General features: G+C 33.8%; 1 protein-coding gene across 1 annotated transcript in view; it reads left to right on the forward strand.

Annotated features, from left to right (window-relative positions):
* The window catches only part of LOC148956699 (zinc finger protein castor homolog 1-like), a 207,362-nt gene that overhangs the window by 158,379 nt on the left and 28,601 nt on the right, over positions 1-20,382 (forward strand). The window contains exons 12-15 of the mRNA XM_089086777.1: positions 1,515-1,755; positions 10,359-10,515; positions 12,803-12,997; positions 20,089-20,292. Coding sequence (XP_088942903.1) covers positions 1,515-1,755; positions 10,359-10,515; positions 12,803-12,997; positions 20,089-20,292 — 797 coding nt within the window. The remainder of the gene's footprint in view (positions 1-1,514; positions 1,756-10,358; positions 10,516-12,802; positions 12,998-20,088; positions 20,293-20,382) is intronic.

The raw sequence follows: 20,382 nt of genomic DNA on the forward strand, positions 1-20,382 counted from the left end.
TTAAACCCTGACCTATTGAAACCTCCAAAAAAATCATATCCTTTTGCAATGTTTTCATCTGGGACACTCAAATCATCGGCATAATCTAAGTCTTGAAAAGTTTTAACTTCCCATTTGAATCCATGCTCTCCCTTAGCCTTTGCCATGTTCCTTAGGTCAAAGTCCATCAGAATGATCAATATGAATGGGGATAGAACGCAATCCAGCGTAACTCCTGTTTCAATACAAACAGCTACTAACCTCATTTCCTACCTTATCAATGGCAGCAGTGTTATTCTCGTACATAGCACTAATTCCTTGAATGTTTTCATCTGGTATACTATACAAAGATAGGACTTTTGATAAAGAACTTCTATCGGACGAATCAAACGTTTGTTCATAATTTATAAAACCGAAGACTAAAGGGGCCTGAATCATCTGAGGACTTAGGCATATCTCAATTATTAATCTAAGAGTAAACATTTGGTCAAAGCATCCTCTCCCCCTTTCTGAAACCACACTGTTCTTCTCTTAAAACTTTATCATATCATCTCTCAGTCTAAAAAGTATCATCATACTAAGTATACATCACAGTTCATATAATTATCCAGTAAGCTTATCGCAGATCATTTCTGGTCTTCGTTCTCGGTGCGAACAAAAAGCTCCTCCCACTTCTTTCTGCATTAGCGGGTTAGTCTGTTTCCGATTGTTTCCAACAAAGTGCATTATTCGTAATAGCGGGTTTCCACTTGTTTCCGATTAGATCACAGTCTGACTTGTCTACCCGTGAAAAGATCTGATGCCGCCTATGTTTCTATCTGCAAAAACGTTCTCTGGAGCACTCGCACCTTGGTCCGGGTTTTTATAATGGGTGAGGTAGGGAAAGATCATACTGGATAATTATATGAACTGTGGTATACACCATACTATTGAAATAAAGTCAATTCCTCTATAATTACCATATTCGTACAATCTTCATTAATTTGTCTCTAACTTTACAAACAAAATATTTAAAAAAAATGATTTAAAACTATGTCAGCACCTGAGGCCTTATTATTTTTTAGTTCTTTTAGTACTGTATCTAACAATTCCTTGCAAACTAAATCTTCATTCACTTCCAAAGTTTCTCATTCTTTATTGTATCATTTGCTGTAACCTTATCAAAGTTTAACATATTCTCAAAATGCTCTGACCATCTTCTCTTTAACTCCTCGCTTATCGATAATCTAGGCTTTGTTCCTATCTTTAATTAGGATAAGTCCAGATTGACTACTCCCTCTCAATTTTTTAACATGCCAATTCATCCTATTTATTTGGAATTTTCAAATAGTTTCGAAGCAAGGCATTTCTTTTATACGTAGACATAACATTAACTCTCTCTTTTAGGTCTCTAGGGAGAGACCTAGAGTCTACCCCTAGGGGGAGACATTTTAGGAGTCTCTAGGGGGAAGAAAAACAATCCAAGGAATGAGATACACGGTAGTACTCGAGAGTAGCACGCTCATTTCTAATCATGTTACGTGCCCATCTTACAGGTAGTCACGGCTCCCAAACGGCTTCTCGACCTGGGTCCCCTGCCATTAGAGACGAAATTTCATCACCTGAAGCAATGGATTTGACTCAAGGAAGCAGCCAGCCAGAAGGATATGAGAATAAGTCCGACTGGAAGGCGTCCTTCTTGTGTGCCACGCATACCACAGAATGCCGAAGCGACTGTTCACTTTCTAAAAGTGGACACTTTCACTGTCTTGAGGAAGATTGTAGGATGGTCTTCAAGTAAGTTAGAATAAATAATATTATATTTTGATTGATAATAATGATACTAATTTACAGTTTGAAGTAATAACAGGAAATTAATAATAATGTAATAGAAGTAATAATTATTATATGCATTTTAAATTAGTTAATTAGACGATTAGAAAATAATAACAGTTTAATCTAAAATATATGGAAAAGGTTAAGAAACGTGAAAATATTTGTGCTCTGGCTTCAAAGAGAGGAGACAATTTATTGGTAGAATTTCAAAAGTCAGTAAAAGCAGCGTAAGGACTCTTAAGGTAACTTGAAAAATTAAAGCAACTCGTGCTGTAGTTCTTAAGCTTTGGCTGACTACATAAAAAATCCTCATGTGTAGTTTTTCCAAACACTCCCACATGTTTGTCCTATATTGCAAATACATTGGGTCGGCAAATAGCTCATCAAAACCTAAAAAATTCTATAAGCATTCTTGAAATAAACTTTTTAAGACTTTCAGACCAATTCTTTCACGGCAAGAAGACACTCATAATTCATGGGCCCCAAAAAGACACATTTGGGTCTTTTATTCCTGAGACCGCTCCACCAGAATAATTGAAACAGAGAACACTTGTTATGATTTTTAATACTCAATGCCGTACAAAATTTCGTATGACCAATCTAATGTACCAGAATTTTCTCCATAGACTTTCTAACAGGGAAATGGATCAGCCTCTTTAAATATTCCTGTTAGTGCGATTTTGTAAAAATACAAGCAAAAGAAACTCAAATAACAAAGCAAAAACAAATCTCAAAAGTGCCACAAAATAATTAAGGTCAAAACTTGCATAAGTAACAAAGCAAAATACTAAACAAAAACCAGATGTTTTTGTTTTCAACAAAAACTTTTTGAAACGAATCTTGTTCTTTCCTGCAATAAAAATGACAAAATTCTTACAAGATGTTTTCATTTGATGAAAATATTGTGACACTTTCAGCAAAGTTTAAAGCTTCTTCCTTATTTATTGCTTTTTTGCATAGCAATAAATTTTAGATTACTGAGATGCAATCTTAAATTAAAATTCAAGATATTTATAAAACAAGCTTCAGGAATTATTTATAGCCTCCTAAAAAAACTGAAAATTTACCCAAAATAGGCAAGTTATATTAGTGGAAAATATCGATTTTTATAGCAGGCTGTGGGGGCCAAGTCAAAATACCATAAGTCTTAAGTTTTCTAATAGCGTCCAAGTAGTTTTCTGACTCTTATCCCTTTTTTATTCTTTTTTTTAAAGTGAAATCCAAAAAAGTATAACCGTAAATAACCTACAGTGGCAAAGAAAGTTGCATTCTAGGTAAGTATTAATTTTCAATAATAACATCAGCTTATCTTAAAACCAATATAATCCGTTGCTTTGGTTAACCAGCCTAGGATTTTCATCATTTAAAAAGTCTTAACACCTCTTCTTTCTTGGAACGAACTGCAATTGTATATGAAATTGGAAAAGGCCTTGTTCTCAAATCTTGCTATCCTCCGAATTTGATTGAAGGTAACATTTTTATCTTTGAAGATAACACTTAAAAATTAGTCTGGGGCCGAAAAGTGGCATTTTCTAATACCTTAATTAGTTCTCTTTAGAAATAAGGGTTCTGAATTTACTATCACTTTGAACCATTTAAAGACAGATTTGCCACCTTTTTGAAAGTCAGGATAGCTACATCAATACGTATAATAAACTAGCCCTTAGGTTTTATTGGTCTCCGAATAAGAAAATGAGAATATGCTATCTTAAGAAAATCCGAAGGCTACCGATAGAAACTGTTAAATATTTTCTATACATGACGATTTTTTTTGTGAAACAAAAGTTTTGCATGATGATGATAGAGGCTGATTTATGATGATTCCCAGATCAATACACAAAATACGCTAGCCCTTGAGGTTTTAGTTGCATCTGAATACGCAAATAGACAAACGCTATCATTCGAAGATTCAGAGGCTACCATTAGATTTTGTTAAAAAAGTGTTGCACATAATCAAATTTTTCTGTGAGAACTATTTTTTTTTTGTAAATTTGAATTTTCTTATGTGAAAATTACCCTAGAGCCGTAAATTAGCCTTTGTAAGAACTTGCTTACAAAGCGAGCAGGATTAAGGATGCTAAATCTTTGATCATCGATCACCTTCAACCCTCTAGAAACACATTTGCGATGGCTCCTAAAAAATTATAATGATCAATGCATGTAATAATCCAGTCCTTGAATTTTTAGCGGCTTTTGAATAAAAGATGGTCCAAATGCTAGTATTACAAAATGCAAACACCAACACTAGAAACTGTCAAAAATGCGTGACATATAAATTTTGATTTTTTTGGGGGGGAGGGATTTAAACTTTTAATTAGTTAAAATTAACCCAGGGCTGTAAAGTGGCTTTTGATAGGGATTTCCTTGCATGTTTTTAAGATTGGGCCTCCTGAATCTATGATGCCTTTGGACCCTCTAGAGACAGATTTACGACCTTTTTAAACGTTATTGTCATTAATAGGTATACTAAACTAGCCCTTGAATTTTTAGCGGCCCTTGAATGGGCTAGCATTATGAATTGCAAATACCAACACTAGAAATCGTTTGAAAATGGGCGATGTATAACGTCTTTTTTGGTGAAAATTTAAACTTTATATTAGTGAAAATTAGCGTAGGGACGCAATGGTGGATCCAGGCGAGGGGCGCCCCCCAAACATAGTTTAAAGTAGTGTAATTTACTTAATTAACGCAAGTTTGCGTTAATTAAACTTGCTCCTAATGCAAGTTTATTGGATCAACCTATTTTGCACCCCTTCCCATAAAAAAGTCCTGGATCCGTCAATGTAGGGACGCAAAGTGTCTTTTCATAGAAGTTTGCTCACCTCTCTTTAATATTAAAGTTAAAGCTCCTAAATCTATGATCACTTTGGACCCGCTAAGGGCAAATTTACAACCTCTAAAAAAGTTAAGATGTCAAGATCAATATGAACAATAAACTAGCCCTTGAGTTTTTAGTGGCCTCTGAATGAAGAAATGGGCAAATGCGTCGAAAGCTATTATGTTGCAGAATTTTTTTATAGAATTCAAGTAAATAGAGATGAAAGAAACTAACATTTTTATGACAAAGGCTTTGAACTATCATAAACCTCTATTTTATGAGTACTAACTTGAAATAAAGTTTCGATCGTACACCGGACAAAGTGCCATTTCTGTTTTTACAGAAAACTGTAAACTACTCTTTGGCAATAAAGAAATTATGTTTATTGAGATATCAACTATTTGGCTTTGGTGAAAATGCGGTAAATATTGAAACTCAGAGAAGGAATAAAACGCAAATTCAAAAGACCTAAGAAACATGAATTTTTATGATTCCGGGGATCTTGATAGAAATGCTAATTTCCATGGTTATAAAAGTTTAATAGACTGCATATAATTTAATGTCGTCGCAAAATTCTCCATGTTTTCATTTCCAAGCGATTCTGCTATTTGAAAAATCCATAAAACCGTAAACGGAGCTTTTCCGACGACTAACAAAATGATTTCTTGTTCAAAATTTGTTCTTTATGAAATGTCTGGTATTTTACCTCCTTGATAATGTTGCTGTAATAGTGGCTGTGAGTTTTAGATCTCTGTCAGTTGTGTCCAATAATAGATGTTTCAAAAATACCACTGTCAGTATATTCATTGACGTCATTTCTTAGACTACATTTCCTTTCCATTTATACTTAAAGTGAAATTGATTTTTTTTTTATTTCAAAATATTATTTATATTTTCACACTATCTTAATTAAAATGTTTACCCTTTATTATATATTTTGTTTTCTTCTTTTCAATAAAAAGTTTTCTTTTGTACTCTTCTCCATTGGATATTATAAAATTATTCAATCTTAACTTTTTGGAGGCTTTATTTTTGGCGAGGCATGTGATGTTATATTAATGACGTCAAAGTGAAGGCCTCACAATTGCGTCACTAGTTTCTATTCTATTACCGGTTTGTCTTTTGATGTCTTTTATGCGTCATGAAAATATATAAGTTCGCGCTGAATTCTTTTTAGAACTCGATTACTTTTAGAAAAAGTACAACAAAACATGTACATATACAGAAATCTGGTTTAGGGGAGGGGGGCATGAATTCGAGAAAAGCCAAAGACAGATGAATCGCAGAGAACTTCGTAAAATCTGGAAACTTTAAGATGACTTGTATCAAAAGCTGTCAATTCTTCTGCGTACATACAAGATGAAAAGTTCACCTTTATCTAAATTCAGTATTAAGTCGAAACTCTTGTCTTTGGGGGGAGGGTGCAAAAAAATAGTGTAAATGTGCAGAAGGCGGCAATAGTGATCGTTATTACAAAGGTAATCGCAACAATCCCCTTGTCCCTCTTCTGCAATTTTTTCTTTATTATGTCGCATACTATAGTACAGGGTTTTCTGACCTTCAACCAGCAGGGGCTATTGGTCAGTTTATCTTACAGACTAGCGGTCATTCAATCACACTAGTATGTCCTCCAGCGACTCCAGAATCGAGTGGTTAGCTACATGCTTGAAGTTTACTGTGTGGTTTTGTGACCCACAGAGAGCTGTTGAGGACTTCTTAAGGAGGGTACAGTTTCAGTTGCGAAAGAAAATTAAAGAGGCTCAGAAAATGGACAAAATAAAAAAAAACTTATAAATGAAGGCCTTGTGTACAAACAATAACAAGTTAATAAGTATAGAGAAATGGTGGACGTAGCTTATGATAGTTACTTTACAGACATTTTGGGTAATTTGCAATGCTATAATGGAGACTCCAATTCTAATAATAGAACCACTTAAGTAGTATTGTCAAAAGTTTAATATTATAAAACAGCGAAAAGCAATTCTTCTTCTTCTTGATTTGGTGCTCAAAAGACAGACTGCTTACGTAATTAATTATGGCTTAGTTATTAACACGCCTTCTGCTTTGAAAAATCCATTGTAATAAGCCATTTTCGAAGTCAAATTTAAAATTCTTGATGAGTTCTTTGGCCGCGTTTATAACAATATTTCATCATTCAGGCATATACATAGACAAGCTGTAATTACTGGGTGTGTGTTTTACATTCTTTTTATAAAATGCCTTAACTATCGTTGAAATTGTATGCCAAATTGATGTGTCCTATATATGTGCTAAGTTGTGCCGACTAAAAAAACAAGTTTTTTCTTATGGAAGTAACGAACGACATTAAAACTTAAGAAGAATCTAATTAATTCCACACTTGAGGGAGGCTGCCCTCCTCAACTCCCCACTGATTCTTTACGCTAAAGTTATATAGTGCTTTAAAAATGCTTCTTATCGTAATTCAATGGGCCTTGAGTTTGAGGGTTATTTCTTAAGTGGGGGGTTGAAGAAGAGGCAGCCCCCTCATACAAGGAACAATTTCTATCAGTTTTAATTTTTAGTGTTACTCTTCAATTTCATTTGAAAAAACTGTCTTTTTTTAATATCATACCCGGGGTCGCCCTAAATGTGAGAAGGGCTACTTCATTCTTAAACACGATTCTTTGAATTAAAAAGTAACTTTTGTACGGTAATGCTCTAAGAAAAGAAAGAGCTGATTTATTATGTTTAATTTTATGAATGAAGCATTATTATCCAAAATAAACCATCCTTTTCGCAATGAGAGGGGAGCTTTCGCTTCTTTAGTCCTCAAACTGCACACTTCTTCCTATGTTCATACCAAATAAGAAAAACAAGTTTTTTTCTACCAAACGTAAGGAAGAACATTAAAACTCAAAACTAAGAGAAATTATTCCAAATATGAGGGGGGCTGCCCCCTCGAAACTCCTTGCCCACTACGCCGAAGTTTTTAGTGCTTTAAAAAAGCTTCTTGTTCCAATTCAAAGGCAGTTATGTTTCATCAGTTGCTCTAAAAGAATTTGAACAAGTAATTTATAATGTTATTTCTTCCTTTCAGTTAAAAAAACTTTTATATAGATTTTTTTTTATATATTTAACTTCTTTGTTTCTCAAATCATAGCGAGCGTAGCAAACATTCAGTAGGGTTATCTAATGCGCCGAATTAAATGGTGTGATTTTAATTAACATCACTTGTCTTTTTGCGTGTGTTTCTCCCCTTCATAAAAAGTTCGGCAGTTTTTTTTTTAGGCTCGTAGCTTTTCAAGGGTAAAACTAAACTTGAGGAATTTTATTTATTTGGAAACAGCATAGAAAGTGAGCTCTTTTGATGGAGTAATCGTTATAAGAGTTTCGTTTTTTAGAGTTTCTGTTACTTTTAGCCCGAATCAGTCCATACAATCCGTTACCACGAAAAAAAAAATTAAAAACAAAAAAATCAAAAAATTCGCATTTTATACATGTTACTTTAGGATTCTCATATTGACTTTTTTTGCATGTTTTCCATCAAAATTGCACCCTTTTTTGATGGATTGAAGTCCATGTTTCCAAAATTATGACAATTTTTCATGCACTATTATCAATGATGAACAACTCTAAAATTAACGCATTTTGCCTATTTAGAATCAGCATAAAAATATAATTTGTTGTTCCATGTATTGTAATTAAAACTCGTTTTTTTAGACGTTCAGTTTCTTTTAACAAATGTTGGTCTTTATTTACAGTTTTCTACTACAAGCTATTTGATCCAAGACTCTCCTGTCAAAAAAGTTACTAGTCCCTCCTTCAACCGTTGTTTTTACATTCAAGGTTAATATTTGATTAGTGATACTTCGAGAATGATAATCATTTCTGTAAACTTCTAAAAATTTATTAGGAGGGGGGTCTGAAGAATAATAAATAATATATAGAGGTATAGAATTGATTTCTCCAGTTTTCACGACTAGCTCTTCGATCCCCCCTCTATCTGTGACACTTCATGACAGATAGGGTTTCCTAATATTCTGAACTTGATGGTATAATTTTCATCAAATGACGCTCGGGGGTCTTTCACCTCTTTCAGAAATGAAGCATGTTTTGTCAGGCTCGCAACTTTTACAGGGTAACTTTAAAAACGAATTTTAAAGTTAACCCCTAATATTTAATATCAACGTAAAAATCAATATATATATGTATATATATGTATATATGTATATATATATATATATATATATATATATATATATATATATATATATATATATATATATATATATATATATATATATATATATATATATATATATATATATATATATATATATATATATATATATATATATATATATATATATATATATATATATATATATATATATATATATATATATATATATATATATATATATATATATATATATATATATATATATATTCTTGATTTACTAAATAATATACCCTGAAATAAAGACTACAACTTAAAACCTGGGTATTTGCCCGTCAAAGGTCAAACACTAAAAATTTTTTAGTAGGCATTCTGTCTCTCTAAAAAACCACCTAGCTAGTGTTTTCCATTTTTGAGCACAATGGTAAGCACCAACAAATTCTGGAGATTTCTTACACCAGATACTGGGGAGTTATATATCAAAAACAAGGATAAATATCTCCTTGAATTCTTTCCTCTGTCTGTTACATGGTTTTGACTATTTGACCTCTAAGCAGCTCAAACTTACAGAGTAAGTAACTCTACTTATTGTAGAGGCACTCAACCCTGCCTCCCACATTTACAGCATATACAGATTTGCCATTCTAGGAAAGATGTGCGGGTATAATTGCATAAAAAAGTACATCAATAATATTATAAACTCTATAAAAAGAAGTTCAATCTTCTAATAGTTTTCTTGATTACTCCTATCAGGATGTGCAAATTGGACTGTAATAATATTTGAATAGGTCATAAACACCCTTAAATTCAACTTTTAAGACCCTCAAGTCGTAATCAGCGCATTAATATTCGTGAAAACATTAGAGCCTGGAATTAGACACAAACCAAGATTTAGTCTTCGGGATGAAGACCTTCTCCCAAAATCTATCGAATTTTGGGTTTTTCTTCTTAATGTTAGTCTCTATATAATTTGTATTTTTGTCGCTTTTCTGCCCAAAATGTGCTCACAGGAATAATTCAAATATTCTGAATGATTTTAGATTATTCACGCATGTTTATCCTGATTGCGAACCTACATGAATAATTGAGATATTTTCTAAATCCCTAGTATATATAACCTGGCATATTCATGCTTTGACATCTAGAAATGAATGTTAACTTGGTTTCTTACCTCCTCGATAGTTGATTTACGGAAATTTTACTGTAGGTTTCAAAGTCTTATTTTATATAATTTGTTAGTGTCCGTAGCTGCCAGCCAATCACTAATCTGAAAACAGTCACATGCTATAATACAATGGGTAAAACAAGCATGTCTTGTTGTGTGATCAGATCAGAGTCATTTGTTTTCCATACTTACACGTAAATGTACACCTTTGTTTTATGTCTTTTGCCTTTTTCAGGGGGGGGGGGGGTAAACGCCAGCCCCCTTGCTATTATACAATGAGATAAACGAGTATTTCTTGTTGTGTGATCAGGTCAATTGGTGTCCATGCTAATGCTTACACGTAAGTGTACACCTTTGTTTTATGTCTTTTGTCGGACTGGCTCTTTAGCTAGTTAGCTAATAATGAAAATTATATAATACATATTGATGTTTCATTTCAGGTCAACTGATGCTGCAAAAGAACACCATGATAACCATCGACACCAGGATTTGATTAGCACAATGTTCTATGTGACAGTGAGACTTGGACAAATAAGATGTCCCTATTCTCAAGACTGTCAGTATATGAGCAAGCCTGTTCACTATCACTGTCTGTGGGTAAGTCGTACAAGCATGTTCACATCTAAAATCATGCTCTTATAATGGCTTTTCATAAACAACATTGGATCAAATGCATCGAATGTGCTGGGCCACTGGCCAATATTGAATATTTATTTCACCTTTTTCTGTACACCTCAGTAACAAGAAGTCAAAAGCTATCGAAGTTACAGCCAAAAGCTATTGTTTCGCCCTTTTTTGTATGCTGTAAATAAAAAGAGGTCAATGAATCTTGTTTCTAAATAAAAAAGAAACAATACCTCCCCTAGAAACGTTCCAAAAATTACCAACTGAATAAGATGAATTTTGGGTGGATTCAGTACATATTTTCATCAACATAACTGTAACCGCAAGCTACTTTTTCAACCTTTTTTTTATGCCACCCTGGTTCAAAATAAAAATCCAACCTCCATTAATAAGATTCCAAATTATGAACCATATAAGATAAATTTTAAGACATTACAGTTGGTTGTTTCATCATCGTAATCATCACCAGAAATTACTGTTTTATATTATGAACTTTGCAGGCTTAGGAGATCAACATGCAATTGATAGTCTTTATCTTGCGTTTGGGGAATTTCTTTCCCCAAAAACGAATCCGGTTGCGTAATGCGTTTCGGGTTTAAGCTGGGTCATCAGTAGCCTTACACACATGGGTGTAGGCAGCATTAGGCAGCATATTGTCTAGGGGGGGGGGCAGTCGATAGTGTGATGGAGTTTTATCAACTGCTTTTTCCAAACCATCTGCTTTTCCAGCCATATCTAATGTAAATTTGAAGGTCTAGGGGGGGGGGGGAAGCGGCCCTCCTTGCCCCTCCTCCCTACGTTCATGCTTACACATCTTGGGACGAAGGAGTCAACGTGTAGTTGACCTCAAACTTAAGCTAAAATATTGATTACTTGAAATCCAAGCCTGCACAGACAGCTATTTCCTTCCTGTTATTCTAAGCCAAATACAAATAACCTTACATTCTAGAACATGAGGAACATAATTCCAAAACATTTGGGATGTTTTCTCTACTAATACGGTGTTAATGTTTGATATTAGAAAATATTGATTCATCCTTGGCAAATGTAAATAGAAAAAGTACTCTTAAATAATTTACTACTAAACACTACATGACAGAAAAATATAAAAAGAGCCTTAACATCACCCATCAAAGAAGGTTTGGCCAAGACTGATAAAGAAGCAACTCATTCTGAACTAAATATCGATTCTGAAAAGATTTTCGTATTGTTTTATAAGTTGATCCTTTTATAGGATTTTTGACAAGTTAATCCTCTTTACTCCGTCACGTAGATAATCGGTAAATTTGATCTTTGGTATTAAATTATTTTTATTGTATCTTATAAACCTAAAAAAAATTAATTCCACCTACTGGTGCTGAATTATATTAGAAATAAATAAAACATATTTTTAGACTTAGCCCCTTTTGAAATGGTGCAACCGAGTTAACCTAAGTCTCTTCAAGAAATGTATTGCTTTTGAAACATTTTCTGTGGCAAGATATTATGCCTCACTGAATATACATGAAAATTTTCCTCTAGAGCACTTTCATATTTTAATTTCTTTTTATGGTTTTCCTTTGCCATGGAAAAATACATTGGAAATGTAATCTTAGAAAAATTATGTATAAATTGTGAAAAACAGATTTTGTGTCGTCCTTATTCGTGTAAATGACGACTAGAAGAGACTAAATCTTCGTTTTCTTTATTAGCAAATACAATAAGATTAGAAGAGCCTTCCTCTTCTTCCAAAGCAATACCCCCTCAACCTATAACCGGATATTACTTCAGTACTAAGATGAACTAAAAAATAGAATGATTAATCGTACTTAACCGTTTTTAAATAGTTAACATCTCATTAAAAAAATAATCTTACTGTTAATAATAACCATAATCCTTTTTTCCCAAAAGTTGCCATTATTACCGTTATTCGCCAAATAAGATAAGCCACTACACCAATTAAGGTGAGGCTTTATGCACCTGATGATTTGTCATCGACTCTTTTACCACTTGGAAAACTGAGTGGAAAATAGGTTACCAAATTAATTAGAAAAGTTTATTTTTGTACACATTTGCAGGAAGTGTTGTCCCTAGATTTTCATGCTAAATAGTTATTCCAAAAATAGGGAGCTCAGTTGCTATACATTTATAAGCGACAAGGTGCTTGACTTTTTAATTAAAAAAATGAATTGCGATGCTTCAAAGATAACCAGTATTATCAAATAAAGTTGCATGAGTTGATCCAAAAGCAGGCTGTCATTAGCACTTTTATGTTTCATAGGAAGAATGTTCCCAAGTTATAATGTCTGGAGATAAGCCCTTTCGTCGGCTTGATCATTTCAAAATGCATGATTATGCAAAACGTGCAAGTATATCAGAGTTGCCAAAAGAAACTACTAGTCAATCACCGGAAAATTTTCTTGATAGCATGTTTCGGAGAAAAAGAGGTAGACCGCCAAAAAATAGAGTGATTGAGGTAAGTTACTTTTGTTCCCCAGTATTGGTAATTTAGTGCAGGGTATTTTTCGTTCGTTTTAAGTCTCTATTGCTCTTTATTTTTACTAAATTGAAATATGGACTCTTTATTTGAAAATAAAAAAGCGAACATAACACTTAAAACTAGAAAAATTTGTCTAAATAAATGCCAAAATTAAAACGAGCATTAATTACTATGACTAAAGAAATTAAATTCAAAATGAATAAGAGTTACTTTGCACCATAAAGTCAAACTTAATCAATAAGTTGCTCTTTATTAGTACTAGCAGTGGGAGCACTGAGGGGTTCAACGTTATTCATTTTTTCTAAGTTCTGAATTCCTTTTTCCAAGGTATATCAAATATTATTTCACGCAAGAATGTCTGAAAGTGCATATGCATATTACTGTTTGGAAAAATTGTTTACTGCGTTTCTTGACACTCATAGCTCATTTCCCAAAGAATAAGTTAACGAACTCCCGACTGTAACCCTACTAAACCTTTTCTTTGCTACATGTAAAATATGGTAAGCTAAAGGCTTGCTTCTATGCTTGAATGTTTTGCTTTTTAATTTATTTGCCTTTAAAGTTCGTCAAAAATCAATTTTTATTAGCGAATGATTTCTGACGCATGCTCTGGAGCAAATTAATACAAAAATGATGTTGTAGGGGAAAACGACTGCAATTCTGCTCGGCAGCATTGCCACTTGAGTTTTGGAATCAAAGAGAACTTATAAGTGTTGATTCTTGGATGATTTTACACAGAAAGATGGGAATCAGGAACTAGTGTTGCTTTCCAGTGTAGCGGCTGAAGACTTCACAAAAAAGTAGAAATTTTCGAACAAAATTTGGATATTTGATGTAACTAATCTACCATGCAATAGGATTTAAACTTAAATTTCATAATTGGCGAGTGTTCCTCATTTTAAGATTTTATTTTATGTCAAAATCCAGCCTGCACAAAGTAGACCTAGGTTAGATAATACATTTTCAAATGTTTCTAGAGCTTTCAGGTGTGTTGTAATTTGATTTTTTTTGTTTGTTGTCTGTCCCATTCATACTAGTTTATAGTGAGCAATTTATAAACTTCATAATAATGTTCTTCAGAACAAAACACACGACACTGTGGGAGCGTGCCCTTAGAAACTTATTCAAAAGACTCTTCAGCATTTTGCATAAAATTGGCTATATATAATTTTTTTTTTAAGCTTCTGGGCCCAAATAGCAAAAAACAAAAAGATCTGTGCCAATAAAATACTAGAATAGAACAGAACTTTGTTTGAATTGAGAACTTTTCTCTATTTCCTGTAGCTAATGGTTGAACATGGATGATCCTTGAAAAGTTACAGCTATGAATGTAGGTCTTATAGGCCGGATCTTAAATGCCAAAAAGGAATTCCAGGACTTAACATAATAATTTTTCAAGGGGTCGGAACTTTTTCGGAAAAATCTTGCTCTTTGAAAATGTTCATTAACACTCCCTTTTCTTTGAAATAAACTTGTGAACTTAAACTTCCATTTTTGGCTCAAAATCTTTCCACAGTATTGAAGGAGGATACACTCCCTCAGTATTATGGATACACATAATCCAAATATATCCCTTTACTCAAAAAGGAGGTTGAACTGTTTGGGGCTAAAATTATACTTTTTGTTGCTTCAGGCACCTCGAAAGCCTGCCACAGAAAAATACACTACCTTGACATGGGACTATCCAATGGTCTACTACGTGAATGAATTAAGTGCCTATGTCCTTACTCTGGTCAAACGAAGCTTACGCATAACTATCTATACTAACAGTTTACTTTGCAAGAACTGCGTACTTGTTCAAGGATAAATGCGCTACAGCACGGTGGTATATCATCAGGAGTTTGTGCATAGTTTTCCAGAAAAAGGTTTTTGGGTTTTAAACCAAATGAGTATCACAAAACTTTCCCTCGATGGTATTTTGACCCTATTTTGAATAAGGTTTCTGTTTCGCGGCACAAAATAGCTGAAAGCAGTACTGTATGTGGTATGATCCCTCTTGTTGCTTGAAAAGCACGCTAGAGCTCTATATTTTTGATTGGATGAGCCCCTTTTCGATATTACGTGACCATGGTTTGATACTTTCTCCCGTTGGGAAAAACTACAGATAAATACGTACTTGTGACAAATTTTCTCAGGGAAAATACTAAACCTAATACTACTACTACTACTGACAACTCACCGCAGCACCAAGCCGCCTGAGGCTAACATGACTACGCATGCTCCTCCTCAATCCTAATCGATTCAAATTCTCCCTCTTTACACCCTCTCAGGAAGTTCCTATTTCCCTTAAATCTTTCTTTACGACATCCTCCCACCCCAACCGTGGACGACCTGCTTTCCGTTTAGCCCTAAACGGTTGGCCGAAAAGTACAATCTTCGGCAATTTTTCATTCTTCATCCGCAGAAAGTGCCCTAGCCATTTCAACCTTTCTCTCATTCTAGCTGTAGAAAGCGGGATTGAACCACACTTTTCGTACAGCCTACTGCTTGAAAAATACTAAAACCCATATTTTAATTGATAGAGGGCTAAAATCTTCGACAGTAAAACTTCGTAAAGATTAAATTAGACTATTGGGGGACTTCAAAATAACATAGAAAATCACAAGAAAGAAAAAAAGAACTGGATTTCAAACTTCCGGTAAAAAAAACGACAAGTACACTTAAGGGAAGTGCTGTACCATACAGGGAGAACGTAAACGCAATCCCACTTGAGTCAATTTTTAATTATGTGATTCTATTATGATAACGTTATTGAGGCACTGGCCCCTCAATGACTTTAAATTTCTCTCCATTTCCCTCTGAGACTTTAGTTTCCTTTCCCCCATAACAATAACACAGTCTCAAAAACCATAATTTTAAAAATACACTAATTTTACACCTTTAAAAATTGCCCAGGTTTGTTCAAATTTTCTTTGAGTTTATGTCTGTACCACTGATTACAAATATCTAAACATGTTCTAGCCCTAGAGAATTTCCTAGAATGTCTCGTAAATCAAAAATTTTTCACGCAGCAATAAGATGATATTAACAGAAGCTTAGATTCATTATTTTTGGCAGGCTAATCAAAAAGAAAAAAGAAACATTCTTCAAAATTGATGGTCAATGCAAAGATAATTTGTTCTCATCTTAAGTTCATGCTTGATGGTATTTTATTGCCTCTTTAAACAAAAATGGAAGACGTTTATCAATCATACAAGACAATGCTTTTTCTTGGTGGAAGATTCGTTCAACGAAATGTCACCTTTCTACTCTATTAATAAATTTTTAGAATTGAAATTGGAAAACTGAGTTTTATTCTTTTTATAGGAGTTCCAGTTATCTAGTAATAGTGTGGAAAGATGACATTTAATTGACTTTATATTAGAATGAAATTATAAATTGACTGGATAAAATAGCTGTTTTTCTGGAGTTTCGTAATTCGATTTTCTGCTTCTGTAGCACGAGTTCTGCTTTCATAAAAAAAAAAAAAAAAAAAAAAAAAATGCTGTTTGAATTCAGACAGTTTTCTCAGAAAAGGAGATAGCAAAAAGAATTCAAGAACTACAAAAGCAAGGTTTAAAGAAAAATCATAGTGACACGAGGTATCATAAATAATTTGCAACGACATCCCTAATAATCACTCTCCTTAGCCTATAATCACAAGATATACTGCATGGAGGAACGAATACGTTATACCAATATAGCTGTACAAACTAACATATTGATACACTAATACAACCCCACAAATATACTAATAAGTTTTCTTGGTTAAAAAGTCGTTAAAATCTTTCAACATTATTAATCATTAATTTAACAATATTTAATATTGGCACTAAAAAAAATCGGTTTCATTTTAAACATTCTTCAGTTATTTAGTAATAGTGTGGGAAGAGACAATTGACTCTTCCACAAAGCAATAGCGACACTATTGTCAATTGTCATAGTGATACAGGGCATTAGAAGTATTTCCAAGAAACGCAATTCCTAGCATAATTTTTGACGACCGAGCCTCATATCATTAGTTACTCCATAAGCAGGTATAGAAAAGACACACTGCAACATACTTGTCGCTATTGAATTTGCATAAATGTAAATAAAAACGGAGAAGTTTTACACTGCTAAGTGATGTTCTCACCAAATACAGAATCAGCGACAGTAACACGGTCTTTGGGCTATAACTTGGAAATATTAAAGGTGAAAAGAGGATAAATTATAATTTCGTAAGAAAATTAGTTGATAATATTTTTAACGGACGTTCTTCGTGAAAATGGTCGCAGCTATAGCAGACTTTCTTTCTATATGGTTAAACATTGATTTTTTTTCTGTCACAGTATGTTTGTCAAATATATTATTTTTTTCTCTCTTTTTAAAAGCAAGCTTTGGAATTTTAGCGGTTAAGCTCCAGTTGTTCAAGTATGTTTGTTAAATAAAAAAAACAAGTTTTTTTTAACTGAAAGTAAGGAGCGACATTAAAACTTGAAATGAACAGAAATTATCCCGTATATGAAAAGGGCTGTCCACTCATCAACGCCTCGCTCTTTACGCTAAAGTCTTTTATTGTTTAAAAAAAGTAAAGTTGTGAGAAAGTCAAACTTTAGCGTAAAGAGCGAGGCGTTAAGGAGGGGACATCCTATTTCATATACGGGATAATTTCTGTTCGTTTTAAGTTTTAATTTCGCTCCTTAATTTCAGTTAATGAAACTTGTTTTTTTATTTTATTTTTGAGCGTTTTTTTATAAATACAGGTTTTGATCATGGCTCACCGTACATGAATAATTAAAAAAAAATTTCCATATTAATTTACTTTTATTTGGTTAAATGGCTTTCTCGAAACTTGTTTCATTTTATTTACGAACGTTTTTATTAGTAATAAATATACGTAACTTACGAATTAACTTACGTAACGAACTTCTGTATTCATATATTTTTAATACATATACTAGGGGGTTCGCCCCCTAGTCAATACCTTGCTCTTTAAGCGAAAGTTCGAATTTTGTTCCAATTCCTTAAAAATGGCCGCTTAATCACAAACACCGTTAATTAGAATAAATAGCTCTTATGAAAGTACTAAAAAATCTCTGGCTTAAAGAGTGAGGTATTGACTAGGGGATGAACCCAATCATATATGTAATATTTTCTGTTCGTTTAAAGTTTTGATGTTGCTGCTGTTGCAGTTGAAAAACTTGTTATTTTATATTTGATTTCTGATCTTTTTTTAAATAATGCTGGGAAGTCCGGCGTCCCCTTCATAGCAATGTCCCTTCCCCCATGAAAACTTCGTTCATGGAAAGATCCTCCTACATAACCCCCGACCCCAGGCACGTACGCAGGAATTTTTTTTCGGGGGGGAGGGCAAATCCTTCAGACCCATTATTCAGAATTTTATGGGAAAATGAAAAAAATCGTGAGATTTCGGGAGGGCCCCGGCCCGGAGGTCCCCCCTGCGTACGTCCCTGCCCGACCCCCCCCCCCCACCACCCGTAAAAATCTCCTCTAAAAACGTCTGTACTGTATACTTCCCAATAACCAATACTATATGTTAACATTGGGTAAAGTTCATAACTTTCAGCCCTCCTCCGGGGAACTTCGGGTGATTAAGTCATCCTTAAGACATACTTATAATATTTTCGAACATGCTGAACAAAATGGCTATCTCAAAATTTTGATCAGGTGACTTTGGGAAAACAATGAGCGTGTGAAGGGGCCCAGATGTCCTCCATTTTTTTAGTCACTTAAAAAGGGCAATAGAACTTTTAATTTCCATTCCAATGAGCCCTCCCACGATATTCTAGGACCACTGGGTCGATACGATCACCCCTGGGGAAAAATAAAAATAATAAACACGCACCCGTGATCTTTCTTCTGGCAGAAAATGCAAAATTCCACATTTTTGTAGATAGGAGCTTTAAACCACTATAGTAGGGTTTTCTGATACACTGAATATGATGATGTGATTTTGATTAAGTTTCTACAACTTTTAAGAGGTCTTTCCTCCTTTTTTTGAAAATCAGCCAAATTTTCTAATGCGCGTAAATTTTGATAGGTAGGACTTAACTTGATGAAACTTATATATTTGAAATCAGCATTAAAATCTGATTCTTTTGATGTATCTATTGGTATCAAAATACCGTTTTCTAGAGTTTCGGTTACCATTGAGCCGGGTCCAAATAACCAATACTATATGTTAACATTGGGTAAAGTTCATAACTTTCAGCCCTCCTCCTGGGGGCTTCGAGGGACTTAGTCACCCTAAAAGACATAGTTATAATATTTTCGACCATGCTGAACAAAATAGCTCTCTCCAAATTTTGATCGGGTGACTTTGGGAAAAAATGAGCGCGGGAGGGGGCCTAGTTGCCCTTCATTTTTTGGTCACTTAAAAAGAGCACTAGAACTTTTAATTTCCATTCTAATGAGCCTTTCCATGATGTTATAGGACCACTAGGTCGATACGATCACAGCTGGAAAAAAAAACAAAAAACAAATAAACACGTGCCCGTGATCTATCTTCTGGCAAAAAATGCAAAATTCCACATTTTTGTAGATAGGAGCTTGAAACCTCTACGATACGGTTCTCTGATACGATGAATATGATGGTGTGATTTTTATTAATGTTCTATAGCTTTTAGGTGGTCTTTCCCCCTTTTTTCGAAAATCAGCCAAATTTTCTCAGGCGCGTAACTTTTTATAGATAGTGTTAAACTTGATGAAACTTATATATTTGATATCAAAATTAAAATCTGAATCATTTGATGTATCTATTAGTATCAAAATTTCGTTTTTTAGAGTTTCGGTTACCATTGAGCCGGGTCGCTCATTACTTACAGTTCGTTACCACGAACTGTTTGATCAATGTTTGATTGTACCATATGTCTTTTTGTCTAAAAGAGGAGATTAAATACTTTTTTTTACTCTAAAAAACTGTCTCGATGGAAAAAAAAATAACGGTGTTAGATGAGGCCATTGTTTGGGTATTTATTTGATTATATATTTGCGACTCACAAAAATACTGGAGATAGAATATGACAGAGAGAAAAGAAACACACACACACTAAAGAGAAGCTTAATGATTCTTTCTTAATTTCAAGATGTCGTTACCTAGCGGCTCTAGCAAAGGTGAAGGCCCTCAAGCGATCTATGCCAGTTTTAAGCTTCCAAAACCAACGACGGTATCACCAACCAGAGACTCTCCACTTCCCATTGGTTCACAAAGGTTCCAAAGTCCATCTCCTACAAAGATGTTATCTGTAACGAGGCCAGAAACACCAGTTACCATTGGGGCTAAGAAATTGGTATGACTCATTTTAGAAAGTGTAGTGTGATTTTTTTTTAATATAAAATAAGTAACATTTTTCCAATAATTATTATTTTTTTGGCCTCAC

The sequence above is a fragment of the Artemia sp. Qi Xiang Cuo genome, chromosome 1 (genome assembly GCF_049724085.1).
Source record: "Artemia sp. Qi Xiang Cuo chromosome 1, ASM4972408v1, whole genome shotgun sequence".
NCBI lineage: Eukaryota > Metazoa > Arthropoda > Branchiopoda > Anostraca > Artemiidae > Artemia > Artemia sp. Qi Xiang Cuo.